General features: G+C 41.2%; 1 protein-coding gene and 1 long non-coding RNA gene across 2 annotated transcripts; both read right to left on the minus strand.

The window, feature by feature from the left end:
• Positions 1 to 5,498: 5,498 nt before the first annotated feature.
• On the minus strand, positions 5,499 to 11,725 carry LOC124111357 (carbohydrate sulfotransferase 9-like). The gene is made up of 3 exons (XM_046471021.2): positions 11,575 to 11,725; positions 8,667 to 8,824; positions 5,499 to 6,853 (listed from the first exon to the last, which is right to left on the minus strand). The coding sequence occupies exons 1-3, from the start codon at positions 11,696 to 11,698 to the stop codon at positions 5,726 to 5,728; spliced, it is 1,410 nt and encodes a 469-aa protein (XP_046326977.2). The 5' UTR covers positions 11,699 to 11,725; the 3' UTR covers positions 5,499 to 5,725.
• Positions 11,726 to 19,180: 7,455 nt separating this feature from the next.
• Positions 19,181 to 21,304, minus strand: LOC124111386. The gene is made up of 3 exons (XR_006857432.2): positions 21,200 to 21,304; positions 20,062 to 20,240; positions 19,181 to 19,262 (listed from the first exon to the last, which is right to left on the minus strand). It is a non-coding gene; the product is annotated as an uncharacterized LOC124111386 (long non-coding RNA).
• Between the last annotated feature and the right edge of the window lie 276 nt (positions 21,305 to 21,580).

Consider the following 21,580-nt stretch of genomic DNA (forward strand, 5'->3'; position numbering starts at 1 on the left):
GAGTGAGTATGGTTTTACGCCGCTTTTAGCAATATTGTAGCAATATCACTGCGGGTGTACACAATGAATGTGCTGCACACATTGTACCCATGTGGGGAATCGAACCTGGGCCTTCGGCGTGATGAGCGATGAGCTTTAACCACAAGGTTGCCCCACTGCCCCTCATACATTATGAAAAAAACGAAAAAAACACTCAAACACGATGTAAACTTACATATACTGAACAACATTGAATAAGATTTAATGCAAAGTAATGTTTTTTACCAAATCTGAAACAATTTCGGTTTGCAACAGATATAAGACTCCTATACGTGCTCAAATGGTTTAATTTGCCATACTGACTTCAGAAAATGCGTGATTTGCGCCAAAATGTCAATTAACAAATCAATAACGTGTGTGTCCACCTCTGGTTGCGATGCAAGCAACACATATTCGTCTCGTGGAATGGACCAGGCGTCGCACAAAGTCCTGTGGGATATCTGTCCATATCTGCTGGAGCATGTTTCGAAGTTCCTGGAGTGTCTGTGGAACACGTGGTTGACGTCGAAGGCGCCGATCCATCTCATCCCACATGTGCTCGATTGGTGAGAGATCCGGGGAGCGAGACGGCCAGGGGATGACATTCACGTTGTTTTGTTGAAGAGAATCCTGAACAAGTCGAGCAATATGAGGCCGGGCGTTGTCATGTTGAAAGGTAATGCCTGGGCCATGACGACGCAACAACGGTAGAACAGCAGGGCCGATGATCTCGTCGCGGTAGCGCTGTCCATTTAGATTTCCCTCTACCACTATCAAACGGGTTCTCTGTCTTGCTGTAATCCCACCCTACACCATAACGCTGCCGCCCCCGAACCGATCTTCTTCCATGACACAATGATGGACGTAACGTTCACCCCGACGTCGGTACACTCGAATCTGTCCATCGCTGTGGCTGAGTTGAAAACGAGACTCGTCAGTGAATAGAACGTAGACGCTGTCTGCACCACTGTAGACGTGCTTGGCGGTGGTTTCCTGTCAAAATGGGACGTCTGGCGTGTCTTCTGGCGACAATCCCTGCACATCTGAGGCGGCGACGTACGGTTTGTGAAGATATTCGTCGAAGGCTAGGGATGCTTCTTGCAGTCACTGTTGCTGGCTGGAATCTATTTCGTAGGTGTGTTGTTCGAATCCAGTCGTCTTGTCGATTATTGGTTACGCGTGGCTTGCCACTCCGAGGATGGTCTCTGACTGTATTCGTCTGTTGCCAACGTTGCCATAATCACCAAATGGTGTTTCTGTGGACGTTAAATTGTCTTGCAACATCACCTTGACTCGATCCTGCTTCAAGCAGTCAACTTTTGCATGGAATGCATGCTTTTCTGTAGCAGATGCGTTTTTAGGACTTGATTCCATACATGTACTACAATATTAAAAACCAAACTTTACTTGTTTGAAAAATACACTAAAATATTGGTGTCATAGGAACTTTGGCTGTTGAGTATATATTGAAAAATGTTAAGCATCGCTTACTTAAAATGTGTTATATACTGAACCGCAAAAGAATCGTCACCCCAAGTAACATTGCATGAAAAGTTGTTATTTGGGTAATGTTTGTAAAAGTTTCTTAAATTTAACATTACTTTGTCCGGAAAAATGAAATTTGATGAGAGAAAAAAACAAAGCAGATGACAATAAAACCGATCGCCCAAACACATCACGGCAACGGCCATGGTAACCCGACGTATGGATGGTAACATTACCACCCAGGGATAAACATCTATAAGCTATGTCATGGTAACCCGATGCACATGGGTTCCATGCAAATTTAATGCACATGCGTTCCCCCATTTCTTGCTCTATAAAAATCCACCCAGATCGGATAACATTCATTCGATATTGAATTGCTACCACATGCCAAGATTGACAAGACATCAGCGACACCAAGCCCTTGGACGATTGCAGGCTTGACAAACTGCCCGGCAAGTAGCCAATGCATTCCAAGTCCACGTAAGGACGGTATATACAGGCTCGAACAACGGTACCAGACCACCAACACTACAGATGACCGACCACGGAGTGGAAGACCAAGGGTCACCACCCGACGTCAGGATCGTCAGATTGTGCGACAGCATCTTCAAGATCGCTTTGTTACTGCTGCGGAAACTGCTCGACAGACCATGGAGACACACCAGCGACACATTAGTGCGGACACCGTGGGTCGACGATTGACGAGCAGACACCTCAACTGTCACAGGCTACACCGATGACCCATTCTGACACCACGCCATTGTCGTGACCATCTTCAGTGGGCAACACAGTACCAGCATTGGCGCCACTAGCAGTGGAGAAGAGTCCTCTTCTAAGACGAGAGCCATTACTGTATCTCAACAGCAGATGGCAGAGAGAGAGAGAGTCTAGCGATGCCGTGGGAAACGTTATTCGGATGCTTGTGATGTTGAGAGAGATTCGTGGGATGGTCCGAGCATCATGGTGTGGGGTGGAATTGGTCTTGCACAGAGGGTCATCCCTGTGGTCTTCCAGAACATCGGTCCAGGGAGAGGCAATGATGTCACAGCAGCTCGGTACATTGATCAAGTCTTGAGACCACACGCCATACCTCATTTGGCACGTCGCTGCAACCACGAGTTTCAGCATGATAACGCACGTCGCCACACTGCGAGAGCAACAAGAGACTTCCTCCAGCAGAATGGCATCAGATCCCTGCAGTGGCCTGCCCTCAGTCCCGATTTAAATCCCATTGAGCACCTGTGGGACGAGATTCAAAGACGGCTGAATGACGTCCGACCAAGGCCGACAACTGCAGCTGAACTGCGTCAGGCGTTCCTAAGAGTGTGGGCTCACGTGCCTATGGCCTTCATCAACCGTCTCAACCATTCCTTGTATCGACGTTGCACGACAGTCATCAATGCACATGGCGGACACATGAGATACTGACTTGTGATGCCATTTTCTCAGAGACTAGTGTTGTGTGGCACTTTAAGAACATTTCAACTTTGATGATCAGTCTTTGATGCCAAGTTTCATCTTTTTAACATGTCTCAAAGTATGTTTACAGTGTTTGGACAAATAAGGTTTCTCATATACCTATCCATGGTGACGTTTCTTTTGCGGTTCAGTTTATTATAGGTACCTAATATATTGTTTCAAGTGGTGATTAATTTCACTTTAAACTCTAAGTATAGTATCAAAATGGGTATTAAACTGATTTATTGCGGGAAAATGTTTATTAAAATACTTCAATTCCTACGCGAATTCTGATTGGCAAGCCTGTATGTTTCGACTCAAACCGTAATAAACGCGAGAATGCGATCTCGCGTTCTCGTGCTTTTGTGTCCATTACCTAATAGTATACACTCAGTTATATGCCACTATTTTCAAAAACGATAGATTGCGACACTTGACCAATGTCGCGATCTCGCGCTTTTGTGCCAATTGCCTACACAGTTATATGTAACTATTTTCTAAAATGCGAGGACGCGAGATTGCGACACTTGACTTGTCTGAAATAGTCTGTACAATTCAAATTTGGAAAGAATGTATGTAGGGTGCACCGAGACATCTGCAACGCAATTCAAAGACACCAGAAACGCATTTCAAAAAGAGCAATTTTAAAGTCGAAAGTGACCCCCCCTAGTATCCAATGCATACCATGAGCCGACTGAAGAACGTCGGGTAGTCACTGTGGATTATTTGTCTAATTGTGTGTTATGTGCCCGATGGCATGGATCGTTGCCTATGCATTCACTCGATAATTTGTCTGCCCTAGACTCGATTATTGACATGCCGCTGTTATATACGTCTAATATTGCTTATTTGCGGGGCTAGACACCATTCTATTACATGGTCATTTGAGTATATGTGTGATGCACAATCAATAAGTATGCACTTGTTATAAACGTTTGCATTTGCTGGTGCACGTGTGGTGTCGAACGGATGTGATGTATTGAAAGGATTGCTTTCTCGATTATTTATCTAAGGATTGGCCGTCCACAAAGGCCCCATTCAACCCGATATATATGAATACAAAGTAAGCGTAGTGGGAGAATGTTTGCTTTGACTGCTCAAACATTGATTTTGTGTGTATATTCCGTGATTGTGACAGCGTTTGCTTCGGTGGTACCGAGGACATCACTTTAAACAAAACTCAGGAGACGTTACCCCACTCCGTGGTGGTGTGGATAGAGCGTCTGTCCGGGGAACGGAAGGTCATTGGTTCGATCCCCGGTCGCGTCATACCAAAAGACATTAAAATATGGTACTTTTTGTTACCCTGCCTGGTGCTCGGTATTAAGGGGCCGTAACAAGGACTGGTTGGATCAGAGTAACACTAACACACAACGAGCGCCAGGCAGGGTAACAACAAGTTCCATCTTTTAACGTCTTTTGGTGTGACGCGGCCGGGATTCGAACCCCCGGTCTTCCTCTCTCCGGGCAAAAGTTGATACGCTATGATATAACTTGAATACTGTTCAAAGCGCCGTTAAAACCAACTATTGACTTTTTCCATCCTGGTGAAACCAAACCGTAACATTTCCGTTTGACTACAAAGGCTTAATAATTTAGTATTTACTTTATTTAATTTAGTCCATTGTATGATCCCGACTATATCATAAGCATATGTTTATTAATCACTACCAAATTGTGATGCTACCGTAACATGTCGACGGTAGTCTGCTCCATCGGTGGCACTCGTCAAAAACTTATCTTCTGTATATGGATAATATATATATATATACTTGATGAAAAACTTCCCATTTCTTTCAACTCTATTGTTGCCATTAGTAAAACGTTCACCACTAGGCAACCCCAACGCCTCCTTGTGTATAGAGAAGATATAGAGTGAAGTGGCAGTGATTCAATATTTCATAATAAAGTGTGATGTTTAGATGAAGTAAGGGAACACCGATAATAAGTATGCTGCTGTGTATGCTTAAAGTGCTATTATCTTATGTTCGCAAAAAAAGAGACGTATTGAAATAGCGAAAACCGTGCCTCAGTAATTACAGTTGAGTGAGTAAGTGAGTTTGGTTTTACGCCGCTTTTAGCAATATTCCAGCAATATCACGGAGGGGACACCAGAAATGGGCTTTACTCATTGTACCCATGTCAGGAATCGAACCCGCGTCTTTAGCGTGACGAGCGAACGCTTTAACCACTAGGCTACCCGACCGCCCCCAATTAGGTGAAAAATGGAAATGGAACAAAAAGAACATCATACGAACACTATCGAAATGCGTAGGAATGTCGGAACACAAATCAGATTTAATACACTGCAGTTGATATTGAAATAGTGATCATGGGTGAAGGGTCGGAATAGGGCGAGACAATCATGCAAGTCACAGCGCCGGCCCATTCCAGCGCCACTGAAGTCTGCTCTTAAAAAAGCATGAAGTACTGGAGAGCTTTCTGAACGGGAGTCCTCATAAACATATTGTAATTAGTCTTCAGTACCTGATATGACACACTGTGTGAAATGAATGTATTATATGTTTCAGGCGAAGAGAATACCAATAAGTAAGAGTAACTATTTATTGTCAACTGTTAAAATGCATATTGATATGCCATTTACATAATAAAGCTCATGAAATACATGCACTATCCTGATCATAGTGGGATATTCAATGGTCTACTTTTCACCTTCAAACACTGAGGGGCGTCGCATGATTCTCAGATGAAGATACAAACATCAGATGGGCTCTTATTATCAAGATGCATGCATTTATCACTACCTCAGCCTCATGACATCAAAGTAGTCAAAATCAGTCCAAGGTTCTCTATTTATGTTGAATAACTTTCGAGGACGCTGGTTATAGTCAAACATTTCAAAATCAACCAGATAATTTTTGCGGAGATTTTCCTTTTCTTTCAATGACACCATCGAATATGCTTGCAAAAAGGCCTCTTTCTTGTTGCCTTTAGCCGACGGCCCAGATCTCTTGAATGCTTCCAATGCCATGTTCAGATATTCGGTGACAGTGATGTTGCTACTCTGATCGGTTGTGAGTGGGTACGGGTCTGTTTTTTCTATCATCCCTCCTATTTGTAACTGGCGCCATAGTCTCTGGTATCCTGCGTGAAGACTTATGCACTGCGTCCATCCCTTCCTAAAGTCAAACGCTCTCACCACTGCATCAAGTATGTAATCTACCTTGTACTCAATATTCATATTTTTGAATATTATTTCACTGTCATAGGAACCTACCTTTTTCAAAATATACCGTATGTCATCTTCGAACGTTTCTAACTTGCCAATGACATCATAGTCCGCTACGCATGCGTCGCATCTATACGCGACCGGTCGAAGGTGAAAATCAATTGTTTTAAACTTGCGAGTGTTTATATATTTGACATATTCATCAAACGAAACATCGGATCCACATGCATTCGTTCTATCTGTATTGGATGATCTGAACATCTCAATCGCGTTTTTTCCAAGTCCCCACATATAAGTGTTTGGTGAGAGAATTTTATCTATAAATGTTGAAAATACCCTGCTGTATGGATCCCGAGCAAAAAGGAATTTAAGAGTTGTTTGGAGGAGTTTAGACATGTCTTCCGCATGGGCCGTCTCGGTCATATTGAGTGGAATCTTGGCCTTTGATAGTTTGAAATCCATATAAGAGAGCTGGAAAGGCGAAACAATCTTTGGGTCTTTGCGCCTGATCACTTCGAAAGCTCTTCGCCAGAAGGTTGAACCAGATTTTGCAACAGGACAATACATTATGCGAGGTTTATCCAGGAACCAGTGAAGATCACGTATTTCCCCTGGAGGCATTCGCTTTGTGTCCTCTTGTCTCTGACAATACATATTCATGTATTGTTTCCTTTGGGTATATATACTGTCATTTTCAACCTGTGAGAAAAAAGTTGAGACATTGAAAAACAGACCTGTCACTACATTTTGATAAATCATACCATTTATACCAATAACGTCCGATAAGAACAGAACACACTCTTGAAATCGTACTATTCTTTATTATTACTTGCCCTTGAAGAGATCACCCGTTTAATAAACATACAGCTGTATTACACATTGTGTAATAACAAAACGCGTGCTTATGTACTCTCGGAACACGTTTCACGAACAAATATTGAAAGCTCTCAACATCCCTTGGCTTATTCAACGACATTGCGTGTGGAGTTGATGGATCACTGAGAGGAGCTTATGCACACTCGATGACCCCAGCAACCTTGTTGATAGGCTGACGTCACATGGCATTGTTTCGCCGATGGATCTTGCAACAAAATTCCACAATTTTCGTCATCGGGTATTGTGACGTGATTGTAAACTGTGAGGTGCAAGGCCCGTTCCACAAGGGGCGCGTTGCAAGCCACGACACGCTAAGAGAAAGCAAATTAATCGCTCATCCCGGTGTCTGCAACAGTTCGAAGCGCTTGCGCACTCTTCCAAAATGGCGGCGCAACTAGCGCTTGGTTGCCTTGACGTAATGAAGAACGTAATAGAAGAGTCTCGATGACGAGCTTATGGAATTTATAATTACTTTGAAGATGTAGAGCAGGCTGAGGATGATGGGGTGTTGGCTACCTTTGCTCATTTCCTCGTTGATCCTGTCAAAAAGTTCTTGTTCCGCTGTCAAAGTAAGCCGCCATTTTGGTTTGAGAACGAAGCGACCTCAGCCAGCGATTGTTTCGCTTGCAAGCGGCTGAAAGTTAGCGCACTGTTGTAAGGCGAATCGCTGTACATCGCTTGCAAGCGATTGGCGCTTTGCAACGCACCCAAGGCGATCGTATTGTAGCGCAAGGACTCTCGTTAGTCTAAGTTAAAGTATGTGAGTTGCGATAGTCTTAGCCCTACGATAATTTTGTGGAACGGACGTCTCAATTCTAAAGGTGGACCGTTGTATGGTATTAAATTCATACGTTTCAACTTTTGACGTGTTTGAAGGATTATTCTGTTAAACTCAATTGGACTATGCCGTGGATCGTGTAGGTGTCAGCCTATTCATATTCAACAGTATAATTCTAAAAACGTTATACATGGCAAGAAATAAATAAATTACTAAACTCGCTCCCGTGTAAAACCAATTTTATGAAACTCGTGAATAGTTGTAGTATCTGACTCGCTTTCGCTCGTGAGATACCACAGCTATTCACTCGTTTCATAAAATTGGTATTACACGGGAGCTCGTTTAGTATTCTATATTTATTACAGTTGAGACTAAATTGGCAGGATATATAATTATTATTCTGTTTTCACAGCATTTGATGTATGTTCAAAGAATGTTTCGGATGTCTGACTGTGATTTATTGACAATGTTCTATAAAGGGTAATTCTGAGATCTGAGGTAGCATTGATAACGTTTGTAATTACTCTAGATCTGGTATTATATTGAAAAAAATGGGGTAGATGTGTAAATGAAAGTATTGTTTTGACCGGATCCAAAAATTAAAGGGCGGCAAATAAATAGATTGTCATTCTAGTGGCCTGTACCTAATTTTATATCCATCAGAAGTTTAGATTAACAACCTTTGACTACGTAATTCATTTTGCGAGTTTCCCGTGTGTCCTACTCAAAACCCGCCAAGCAGATGAAGGGTTATAGACATGCTGCACAATCTTGACTGTTATGTATTTCATTATGATTAAACTTCGTACACCTATTATGGTTATGTTACGTAACGACTATAAAAGTTATTCTTCTCACCTGAGTCTGTTGTGCTCTGTTTTCCAATTGGGTCTGCAGGTTATGAATATAATGTTTCACTATAACGTCTCTCGTTTTGACATCTCTGGGTAGGTTTAGGCTCAGCTGCAGGCGTTGGTGCACCGGTACAGGTAGAAGGTGGTCACTGCCCTGGGTATCTTAACACACATGAATCAGAGTGAGTGAGTGAGTGAGTGAGTATGGTTTTACGCCGCTTTTAGCAATATTCCAGCAATATCACGGCGGGGGACACCAGAAATGGGCTTCACACATTGTACCCATGTCGGGAATCGAACCCGGGTCTTCGGCGTGACGAGCGAACGCTTTAACCACTAGGCTACCCGACCGCCCCCATGAATCAGAAGTAACATTTCCGTCAACACATTGTGTGGAGTCGTGCTTGTGGGTAAACGTCTAGATGTGCATTACTTTGTGTATTCCCATCACATGATATCATTGGGTGTTCAAAACAGTCTTAAAATCCATTTACCCACTTATAGTACCCCCAAAAGAATACTCTGGTTATCAATTAGTGGCTTTAACCTACGTATCGAATTCGTTTTTTTGGGCATGGCTGTGAACGTTTTAGCCAATTAGTTACGTTTAAATCATTTAGCAGTTACTTTCAATTGCGCATAGGACCTTTAATACGTTGGTTTAAAATAATTTATGATCATGTATCATGCATATATTAGTATATTGTGTAAATAACTATGATTTATAATTGAATCTAGGTTAAACTGCCACCCTGCTTACGCACAATTGGTTAGATAGATCCATTATAATAGAAGTAAGCATTGGCTGAAAGTTGAAGTCATCCCTCACACAGTCTTGTGGGTATTCTTGTCACTAAATCTTTATTCGTTGGTCTTAATACGAAACGGATGGGACAGTTTCACTGGTCTCTTTTATTTCTAGTATGTGATACCATACACCAAAGGTTACTCCTTTATTATTTAGTTTCCTTGGATTTTCAAAAACAGGACATGCAGCTATACTCTTATTTATAACTTCCAAAAATGCTACAGAACTATCTGGCAATCTTTCTAAACATGTATGCCTAGCTCAGTTCACAATGCCTAGCTCAGTTCACATATCAAGACCGCCTCCGTGGTCTAGTGGTATAGCGTCCGCCCGGAGAGCGGAAGGTCCGGGGTTCGATCACCCGGCCGCGTCATACCAAAAGACGTTAAAAGATGGTACTTGTTGTTACCCTGTCTGGCGTTCCGCTAAAACAAGGACCGGAGTCAGTATATTGTGTCTCAGTGGGGTATTCATGTTTACCTGCGGCATGGTATCTCAGTGAGCTAGCACTATAAATCGGCATCAGTCCGGACTAATACAAGCGGTCACACACACACACACACACACACACACACACACACACACACACACACACACACACACACACGTGCATGCATGCACGACGCTATATAAGTGCAATAATCCTTGACGCGACGTTAAACCCAATTTCACCTCACATCACACATCAAGTCAAATACTAAGTACGAAAGAAAAGACAGGGGGGCTCATAAACCTTCGAGTCTATCAATTATATTGAAACATCAGGGTGTTATTGTTTTGTGGTAATACACCTTACAGATAATGAAATAAAATCTTAGATTATTTGAGGATGCTGAAAGTTAGTCTTATATCCCGTTTACATGCGCAACATTTACGCACGTAAGTAATTTTACACATATGTAACTATACATACGTGTGTATATGTAAATTTACTATGCGTTCACATGAAAAGCATCCTAGGTGTGTAAATAAAGTCTGTAAATGGTGTCAGGTACACATATTCATCAGTTTGTTCATGACTTAAAACATATGACAGGTTGTTAATATCCAATCAAAGTTGAATGAGACGAGAGTTACTTTACCGAAATTCTTCACATGAAGCAACATGTGTTTGATTTAATTTGTACACACAGTTTGGACTACTTGAAACCAAATGAAAACACCGTCCGCCCAGCTCATAAAAGTTGGCAACTTCAGAATACAGAACTGCTGACAATGTGTTTGGTGTTGGCAAATCAACAAATATATACTCACCGACAACAGAAACACGTGTACTAGGCATGTTGGTTAATGTATGAAGAGTTACTCATATTCAAAAATTATTAGACGTGTTCGACGCACAAACGAACATACTGGTATGCTGTGTGAACTGACGGTCATGAACGCTTCACCGCGATAGATCCATTACTTGCGATGCACCATCTGTCCTGTGCAGGATTAGGGTGTAAAGTTTGGAAACACGTGCATCATATCGTGATAAAAATAAAGCTAAGTTGTGGTAACACTTGACTGACTGATTGTTAGATTTGTCATTAAGTGGTACACATTAGAAACATCTCTTCTTAACGTACATACTTCTCTATATGTTTCTATGGTTCACGTTTCTTTTGGCCGTGAGTTTATTAATTCGATCACCCTCTGACGTTCACATTGCAACATCGCAACAATTACATTAAATTTTACATTTGCCCCTCTCCAGACATGATGTAATTTTGCTCCAGGTGTAATTATACACACATGAGTAAACGCGTTCACATGACAAGTATACTCACGTATGTATTTCTACACGTATGCAAATATGCACACATATGTACAGCGGCGCATGTGAACGGGGTAATAGTCATTAACGAGCGCCGACTGACAGACAGCTGTATGTAGTTAGTGCCCAACTATAGACAAAGGTTTTCAGTACAATTTATGCATTTGCCTCCATAACCGTCATGTGTATTGTATTCCTTACCATTCATCATTTTTACAAATGATACACAAGACCCACAATTTCATAGAATGAAATAACAATAGGATTCTTACATGATATTGCCCTTGCGTAGACCCCCTGATAAACATCAGCATGAGGGTGAGAGGGAAAGGAAGGTATACTTACAAAAAACGTGAAGAATCCATATTGTTGGCAAGGCAACACACACTATGAGAACAAATCGTCTCCGCAGCCTATTTGTAATGAACATGACTGACTGAGTACCCATATGAGAATACATGTAAGCCATATGGCGCAGGACGCCTCCTCGCCCAGAAGCTATGCGTTCGGTCGCATTGATATCAGATCAATATGATAATATGTAAGCACAGCTTGCTGGGTGGATGTTTCAAGGAGTGAGTGAGTTGGGTTTAACGCCGCTTTTAACAGTATTCCAGTTATATCACGGCGTGTCAGCTTAATGTGGGAGGAAAGCCTCAAGTGATGTAGGTCTTAGACGTTCTACCACTTCGGTGAAACCAAAGAGCACGGGTATGGTGCTGACAAGCCTAGAAACATAATCGGGGCGAACCGGGATTCGAACCCACAATCATAGGTTTCTGGCGTGCCTAAGGGACGCAACTCTGCACAGCGAATCGCGGCGCCTTAGACGACTGGGCCACCCGTGCCCCCGATGTTTCAAGGAAGCCCCCATGTAAATTAACGGGTGTTACCTAATCATTGGATATTAATAACATTTTACTTTTGAGGAGTAGGACACGTATTCTTGTCTACTTAATGTACAGTAAACTACGGTTATAACGAACTCAAAGGAACCATTAATTTTAGTTCGTAATAACCGTAGTTCGTTATAAGCATATATACAACCTATATACAACAAATTGTCGGGACTTAAAAATAAGTTCGTTATATCGGTCAGTTCGTTATAAGTGTATTCGTTATAAACGTAGTTTACTGTATTCACAAAGTATCAGGATGAACATGAGCTAAGTTCAAGTGTAAGACCTGTGAAATCACCACGATTACGTAACAATTTCGCCTCACGGAAAGGGATGGGCAAGTGTGTTAACTGCACGAAGTACTCCAGTCAAAGATAACACAACACAAAAAGACAGTGTATTGAAGTATCAAAAAGTTACAGGGTGCAAATCCAGGCTGCACAGTCTGGAAGACACCTAAAACAAAATGAACAGATCTAGCTTGCGATGTTGGTGTCCAGGCAGTGCAGGCAGAAAGAGCTTATAAAACATATTTAAAAAAATAAACAATAATCCAAGTGATATTCGGGATGTGATGATAAAACGATATTGTTAAAGACTATGCAAACGCATTGTTGATACCAAAAGCATATGTGCATAAATAAACACACAACTCCAATAATTGTTTACAGAAATTATATTAACTAATAATCCCCCAATATAATCATCACATCCTTTCTACCATATAGGAAACATATAAGATCCCACCTGACGTGAGGTGAAAGTCACTTTAACAGCGGCCAATGGGGATTTGGGAAACATACATTTAAACCCAAAATGAGGGAATATTTATCCCAGCGCACTTGGGGTATGATATGTATGTATATAGAACCGGTTTAAACACGCAATACTGATAACCACGACAGGACACCTGGCCTGTACTAGAATTGTGGCTAAGAGGAGTGGGGTATGACTGCCTGTTGGATGATCGTACCAGTCCATATAGGGCTAGCTCCAACAGTATGTCAATACACCCAGTAGGTAAGCCACTTGAGGCTACCCAGAATGAATGCCCAATTTAAACCAATATATTTAAAAGGATTGTAATAAATGGATATTACATAATATATATTACTCAAATTGCAGGCAAATTATTGGCCATATAATATAATACATTATATTATTATTGAATACATGGTGACTTCACTATCACATCGAGTGGGAAAACGCAGTGAAATATACTTTATACCACCGATCCGACAATGTAGAAATACAACATATTTAAAAGGGCTGGATTGAGATTTAATAAAATATTTACATATTAAGATATCGGTCATTGCTAAGCCTGTTGTCATCATGTAGGATTGCGTAACGCCAGACGCAAAGAGAACAAAAAAGTTACCATTTGCAGGAAATAGCCAACGTGTGGAATGCACACTAATATCGAATTGCCTGATAAATTATGTCATATATATTGGCTAGTATGTGTTACTATTATTTTACAGACATAAAGGATAGGGTGACATTGATGTATAGTAGGCCAAACATGAAGCAGACGACGGAGCCATGCCTTGTTTACATCCGGTGCGGCCATTTTGTAATGCAACCGGAAGAGAGCCGGAGAGGGCCGAGGATAGCCGAAGATAATGTGTGCTGCCCAGCGCACAGGTCAAGAGTTGTCAGTGAGGTGTCAGCCACTAATTATTTCCAGATGGCACCAGGGTGTTTTAACTGAGCGCATGGCTTGGGAAACAATGACCAGTGATAGCCACTTGTTAATTGAAAATAAACTTGCAACAGAGTTCAGTTGTTGTCAGCAACAAGTGCATTTATCAGACGAAGGAATTTGGAATAATTGGAACTTTGAATTTAGCAATGAGTTAGTGGCAATTTTGACTGGCCGACCTAATTAGCAAAATTACTTCCAAACACAAAAGGTATCTTACTAAAGCTATTTTAAAACATGAAAATAATGCAACAAATAAATGTCAGTCATTATTGCCATTGAGTGCATTTTTGGACAGTCACAGATGAGTGACGTTTGCCACAGCAAGAATGACTTGGACCAGTGGCCAAACACTTGTTTTGAATTTTGCTTGACTTAATGAAATTAAATGCAGCACATGATTCTTAGTCCTGTAAATGTTATAACTATGCACTGGACCATACCACAATTGCATACAATAGACCTATAGTTGCCATATAGAGAAACTGGTGCTCTTACCTAAAACAAAATGAACATATCTAGCTGGCGATGTTGGTGTCCAGGCAGTGCAGGCAGAAAGAGGCTGTTAAAAAGTTTAGGGGTTCCACGGTGGCACTGGCCCTTGTCATGTGACCCCATAGCCCCCGGTTGGCTAAAAGCTGTTGCTATGGGACCCATGAGAACAGGAGCCGTGAACCCCGAACCCCTATTCTGAAATTAGTAAATTTGCAGAATGTTTTGGTTACTGGTGTAAGGAACTTGGGCAAAATTCGATTCCCGACATAGGTATATTTTGTGAAGCCCATATTCTGGTTTTCCCCGCCGTGATATTGCTGGAATATTGCTAAAAGCGGCGTAAAACCATACTCACTCACTCACTGTAATGTGTTTCTCTGGCGTTGACGTTATATTTTCAGTTTCACACACATGTTATGTCATGCATGGTTAACTTTTACAGTCTTTCACACATCTACAAGATGTACTTGAAAACAATTTCACACCGGACGAGATCATAAACATTTTTTTATTGACGTTTTTTATGAGGTGTCATACCTCCCGAGGGTCGACAAGCGGTTACTCATGGTCTAATTGTGTCAGCCTCCGGCTTCTACCGTTTGCTACAGCATAATCTCAACCCACTGTCGATGGGGGTATCTGTAAATTAATATTCTTTGGTTCTTGAGACATTCATTTGTTGTAGCACTTCAATTTGTCAAGTGACTTTCAAACAATATTGGATTCGGACCCAATTTCATAGATCCCTGCGCGCCTATTGAAAGCAACTCAGCGAATTGTGGCGCCTCAGACAACTGGCCACCCGCGCCACCTACCAACCAGATATCAGATATTTTTTCAAATGTTTATATAGGAATCAAAAGAGAACACGTCTTTATTAATTAACAACTGTCATTACATTAGAAGGGCGTTGAGATAACATTGTGCTAAAAGCGTTGGCTCTTCAAGCGGAAGTGAGTGAGTTGGGTTTAACGCCGCTTTTAACAGTATTCCAATTATATCACGGCGGGTCAGCTTAATGTGGGAGGAAAGCCCGAAGTGATGCAGGTCTCAGACGTTTACCACTTCGGTGAAACCCACGGGCACGGGTATGGTGCTGACAAACCTAGAAACATAATCGGGGCGAACCGGGATTCGAACCCACAATCATAGGTTTCTGGCGTGCCCAAGGGACGCAACTCTGCACAGCGAATCGCGGCGCCTTAGACGACTGGGCCACCCGTGCCCCCTCTTCAAGCGGAAGACAAGGGTGTTATTCCCCATAGCTCCAGTATTGCTTACCATACTTATTCACTCATACCCTAAGAAATATCCATTTGAAATGTTACTGACAGAAGATGAGCGTACAGCTTCTTGTGGGTACCTCAGACATCTTATCTTTCAAAATCGATCAATTTCTTTCTTCGGCACACAGTTACATGTCAGACTTGGTAGAGGTCATGAAACAATTTATTGTTACACACAATTTAAACGCGTTTATTAAGTATTCGCTCGAACACTGATATTCATTATTATCCGATACATGAAACGGGGAGAATGTATTCGATTCTGTCCTTCCCGTTACGTCTATTTTTTCACCCCAGAAAGGAGGTGGTCGGGTAGCCTAGTGGTTAAAGCGTTCGCTCATCACGCCGAAGACCCGGGTTCGATTCCCGACATAGGTATATTTTGTGAAGCCCATATTCTGGTGTCCCCCGCCGTGATATTGCTGGAATATTGCTAAAAGCGACGTAAAACCACACTCACTCACTCACTCACCCACCCCAGAAAGTAGTGATTGAAACACTTACATGCATTTGTAAACAAATGATAGTGGGATATTACCGCGCATCTCAAATTACCGATTGGCTACAAATGACGAAAGGTTTAGATTCAGGCAGGCCCCAGGAAACCGCTTGGCAATTCAGGCGGGTAAATAAAAGCGACAAAACCCTTTCCATAGAAATCTCTGCCAATGCATTGTCGACTGTACGATTCCGACTATATCACAATGAGTGAGTGAGTGAGTTGGGTTTAACGCCGCTTTTAACATTATTCCAGTTATATCACGGCGTTTCAGCTTAATTTGGGAGGAAAGCCCCATGTGATGCAGGTCTAAGACGTTTATCACTTCGGTGAAACCCACGAGCACGGGTATGGTGCTGACAAACCAAGAAACATAATTGGCGCGAACCGGGTTCTATTTCCGACATGGGTACAATGTGGGAATCCCATTTCTGGTGTCCCCCGCCGTGATGTTGTTGGAATATTGCTCAAAGCGGCGTAAAATCAAACTCACTCACTATTATTCGTTAAAGTGCGAAGCTATTTGTGATGAGATAATGTCATAATGCAATAAAATGTTTGCAGTTTTAATAAAATGTCATAACTCTTCCGAAAATATCGTGTTCCTGATGCCCGGAGAGCGTAAGGTCCGTGTTTCGATCCCCGGCCGCGTCATACCAAAAGACGTTAAACAGTGATACTTTTTGTTAACCTGCCTGGGGCTCACGATACACTTCGGTATGGTGCGCAATCACTATAAAATCGGAATTAGTCAGGACTTGTACAAGCACACACACACGCACACGCACACGCACGCACACACACGCGCACGCGCGCACACACACACACACACACACACACACACACACACACACACAAAGAAAAAGACTTGGGGCTTTCCTTCAAAATTTAGCCGATACGCAGGGATATAGCTGGAATACAGTTCAAAGCGCCTTGGGCTGTGGGGTAGCTTTGTGGTTAAAGCGTTCGCTCGTCACGCCGATGACCCGGGATCGCGAGCGATTCCTCACATGTGTACAATTCGTGAAGCGCATTTGTAGTTTCCCCCGCCGCGATATTGCTGGAAGACATGTGTTGCTATGAGCGGCGTAAATCCATCCTCACTCACTCATCTGACACCTCATAAAATATGGCATTTCAGAGTGCAATAACTTCGACAATTTAGCCATGCTGGATGTGGGCTGGTATTGTATTGAAAAACCTTAATTGTCCCCGAAATTCTGCTTCAGTGTGTGTGTGTGTGTGTGTGTGTGTGTGTGTGTGTGTGTGTGTGTGTGTGTGTGTGTGTGTGTGTGTGTGTGTGTGTGTGTGTAAAGTCAGTCATTGTGTAAAACGAAATTTACAGACTGAAATTTGTACACAATTAGCAATTATTTTTCCTTCAGATTGTCTAAATGAAATTTAGAAGTTCCAAAGGGATTTCACACATCTGTGAAGTCCATTTCTGGTGTCCCCCGCCGTGACATTGCTGGAATATTGCTAAAAGCGGCGTAAACCAATATTCACACACTCACTTTAATACAGCACAATAGACAAATTATGCGAGGATAAGAAGCCAAAAAAGAATAAACTAATATACTTTGACTTTCGTTTTCTTTTAATCCTGTCAATTTCCGTCACATGCGTGATGAAATGGAGCATAGAAATGTTTGGAATTCGTTATCATAATTTAATAAATGAAAAAATAATTGTAAAATATTACATATTTATAGTACAAATTTCAGTCTGTAACATACATACTGAGTAAAATTAATGAATGACATACAATTATCATGGCAGAGAGGGAGAGTAAGAGTAACTATTTATTTTCAATTATTCTTACAAATAACGTGTCAAATGCATAAAAGCATATAAAATACATTATCTGGGAAAACCTTGATCAATTGATGTCCCTTACATGTCACCACAGTGGGATATTCAAGAATCTGCCTTTCTTCAAACAATAATGGGCGTCGCATGAGTCTCAGATCAGGGTATGCAAAATCATTCAACGCTTTTATATCAAGATGCAGGCATTTATCATTATTTCAACCTCATGACATCAAAGTAGTCAAAATCTCCTCTGAAAGTTCTGTTTACCTGAAATAATTGTTCAGGACGCTGGTTGTAGACAAACATTTCAAAATCAGCAATGTATTTCTCGCGGAGTCTTTCCATTTCTTTGAGTGTCACCATCGAATATGCTTGCAAAAAGGCCTCTTTCTTGTTGCCTTTAGCCGACGGCCCAGATCTCTTGAATGCTTCCAATGCCATGTTGAGATATTCGGTGACGGTGATGTTGCTACTCTGCTCGGGAGTGAGTGGGTACGGGTCCGTTTTTTCTATCATCCCTCCTATTTGTAACTGGCGCCATAGTCTCTGGTTTCCTGCGTGAAGACTTATGCAACTGTTCCATCCCTTCCTCAAGCCATACGATCTCGTAACTGCATTAACGATGTAATCTACCTTATACTCAGTATTCATATCTTTAAATATTATTTCATTGTCATAAGAACCTACCTTTTTCAAAATATACAGTGTGTCATCTTGGAACGTTTCCATCTTGCCATAACGTCATAGTCAACCACGCATGCGTCGCACCTATACGCTACAGGTCGAAGGTGAATGTCAATTGTTTTTAAGTTGCGGGAGTTTATATGTTTGACATATTCATCAAACGAAACATCGGAACCACAAGTCTTGGTTCCATCTGTGTGGGATGATCTGAACATCTTAATAGCATCTACACCGAGATTCCACATATAATGGTTTGGTGACAGAAGTTTATCTATAAATGTTGAAAATACCCTGCTGTATGGATCCCGAGCAAAAAGGAATTTAAGAGTTGTTTGGAGGAGTTTAGACATGTCTTCCGCATGGGCCGTCTCGGTCATATTGAGTGGAATCTTGGCATCGGATTCTTTGAAATCAAAATACGACAGCTGGAAAGGCGAAACAATTTTAGGATCTTTGCGCCTCATCACTTCAAAAGCTCTTCGCCAGAAGGTTGAGCCAGATTTTGCAATGGGACAATACATTATGTGAGGTTTATCCAGGAACCAGTGAAGATCACGTATTTCCCCTGGAGGCATCCGCTTTATTTCTTCTTGTCTCTGACAGTACTTTTCCATATATTGTTTCCTTTGGCGATATATATTTTCATTCTCGACCTGTGAGAAAACGTTTGAGAATGACATGATTGAAAAATGATACGCACACCATAAATGTAGCTTCCCTATATAACGGGACAGATTCTTTGATTTTTTTAATCTTTATTATTACAGGTTTGACGAAATCGTCATACGTATATATTATAATACTATTTTCATTCTCGACCTGTGAGAAAACGTTTGAGAATGACATGATTGAAAAATGATACGCACACCATAAATGTAGCTTCCCTATATAACGGGACAGAATCTTTGATCCTTTTTTAATCTTTATTATTACAGGTTTGACGAAATCGTCATACGTATATATTATAATACTATTTTCACATATGATGAACAGTATTCGACTGCATATCAGTTCAGAGAATGGTCCAATTGTCAACATTTGATTTATTGATCATTTCTTTTTCAAAACACCATTCTGAGATCTGAGACTACATTGACAACTGTGTCAGTGGCTTTATACTTGTATTATATTGATGAAAAAAATAAAGGACATGGAATTCATGTATTTCCCAGACCCGCATCCTATACTTGACCCAAAATTTATTTTGGCAATGTATGCAACACTAGATACCAAATACAAAAGGATAAAAAAAATTAACCGTTCTGCTTTATAACTGTCCCATAACTTAACCCCATCAGAACAATTAATTAAAAACTTCTGAGTTTTCAGTTTCCAGTCTGACCTGAAACCTTCGTCCAGCAGGTGATCCGAGGGCTGACAGCCATGGCTAATAAAAACGTGATTATATTTAAACATTCTACATGTGCACTGATTAAGGATATGTTAACTTACCACCATATTCCAACTTATCACCTTAGTCTGTTGTACTCTGTCCTTCAGTTGGCTTTGAAGATTATGAATATAATGGTTCACTATAACGTCTCTCATTTTGACATCTCTAGGTAGGTTCAGGCTCAACTGCAGCTGCTGGTGTACCGGTACAGGCAGAAGGTGGTCACTGTCAGGGGTATCTTAAACAACACATGTGAATCACTTGTAACATTTCTAGTAACTGTGCAGAGTACCCTCCTCACGTAAAGCTCACACATGATACAGTTTTCCTAGCAGCGTTAACCACACAAGTGAAAATGTGCGATCTGGTCCATCAAAATTCAGTACAAAGAGAGATAGTGTTGGATCTTGCACAGGCCAATGTACCTCGAAAGCCCTGCCTCAAAGATTACCAATAATCCTATAAACAAACAAGGAATGCCCTGCAATATATTCACAGAGAGTATTTGAGACAAGTGGAAAGTGGATTTTCAAAAACGCAGATGATTGGCTTAGATTTATGCAATCTCAGAAAAGAAACAAGTTCAGTCCTGTCAAAACATTTCATTGTCGGAATAGTATATATTAATTACATTTCTTATGGTTATTGAAAGATTTTTTCCAGCTTATAAATGGTCAGTTAAATAAAGACCACAATGTTATAGAATGAAAAAGGAACAGGGTCTTTATAATAGTGTTGGATCTTGCACAGGCCAATCTACCTCGAAAGCCCTGCCTCAAAGATCAACAATAATCCTATAAACAAACAAGGAATGCCCTGCTATATATTCACAGAGAGTATTTGAGACAAGTGGAAAGTGGATTTTCAAAAACGCAGATGATTGGCTTAGATTTATGCAATCTCAGAAAAGAAACAAGTTCAGTCCTGTCAAAACATTTCATTGTCGGAATAGTATAATTACATTTCTTATGGTTATTGAAAGAATTTGTCATGCTTATAAATGGTCAGTTAAATAAAGACCACAATGTTATAGAATGAAAAAGGAACAGGGTCTTTATAACATCTGTTTTCCTGTTGGACATCTGGTAGTTGGTAACAATATTGACCACGGCGTAGGTCATTAACAAACATCAACATGGGGCAGGTAGTGGATGATGTTACCATTCGTCCAAACGAATAACGCTATGTCATACTTACACATTACATGCAGAATCCACATTGTTAGCAGGGCAAAACATACAATGACAAGAAACCGTTTTCGCTGCTGTTTTCGAATGAACATGACTGGCCGAGTAACAAACAGCGCTATGACTAACGCCTGTCGCCTCGCACAGATAGATACCCGATGTTTTTTTCTGATCAATCTGATTCGCGCTGTACAACCGGGAGAACCCTATGCTGGCTCCAAGTTTCAAGGAACACGGCTCAAATAAGTCGAGTTATTTTATCATCGGATTTTCGTAACATTTTAATTTTAAGAGAGTAGAACAAGTATAGGCGTCTTCTTAATCTTAATCCTTCTAGTGATTAGGTGCACAGTTTTGATAGTAAATGGCAGCATCTACTCTTTGCAGCTGT

Source organism: Haliotis rufescens, unplaced genomic scaffold, assembly GCF_023055435.1.
Source record: "Haliotis rufescens isolate VD_foot unplaced genomic scaffold, xgHalRufe1.0.p SCAF_4, whole genome shotgun sequence".
Taxonomy (NCBI): Eukaryota; Metazoa; Mollusca; class Gastropoda; order Lepetellida; family Haliotidae; genus Haliotis; species Haliotis rufescens.

Coding starts and splice junctions, on each gene's coding strand:
- LOC124111357 (XM_046471021.2), bottom strand. CDS start 11,698: ATGGCTTACATGTATTCTCATATGGGTACTCAGTCAGTCATGTTCATT. Junction 8,825..11,574: donor ATGGATTCTTCACGTTTTTT/GTAAGTATACCT, acceptor ATGTGTGTTAAG/ATACCCAGGGCAGTGACCAC. Junction 6,854..8,666: donor ACAGAGCACAACAGACTCAG/GTGAGAAGAATA, acceptor TTTTTCTCACAG/GTTGAAAATGACAGTATATA.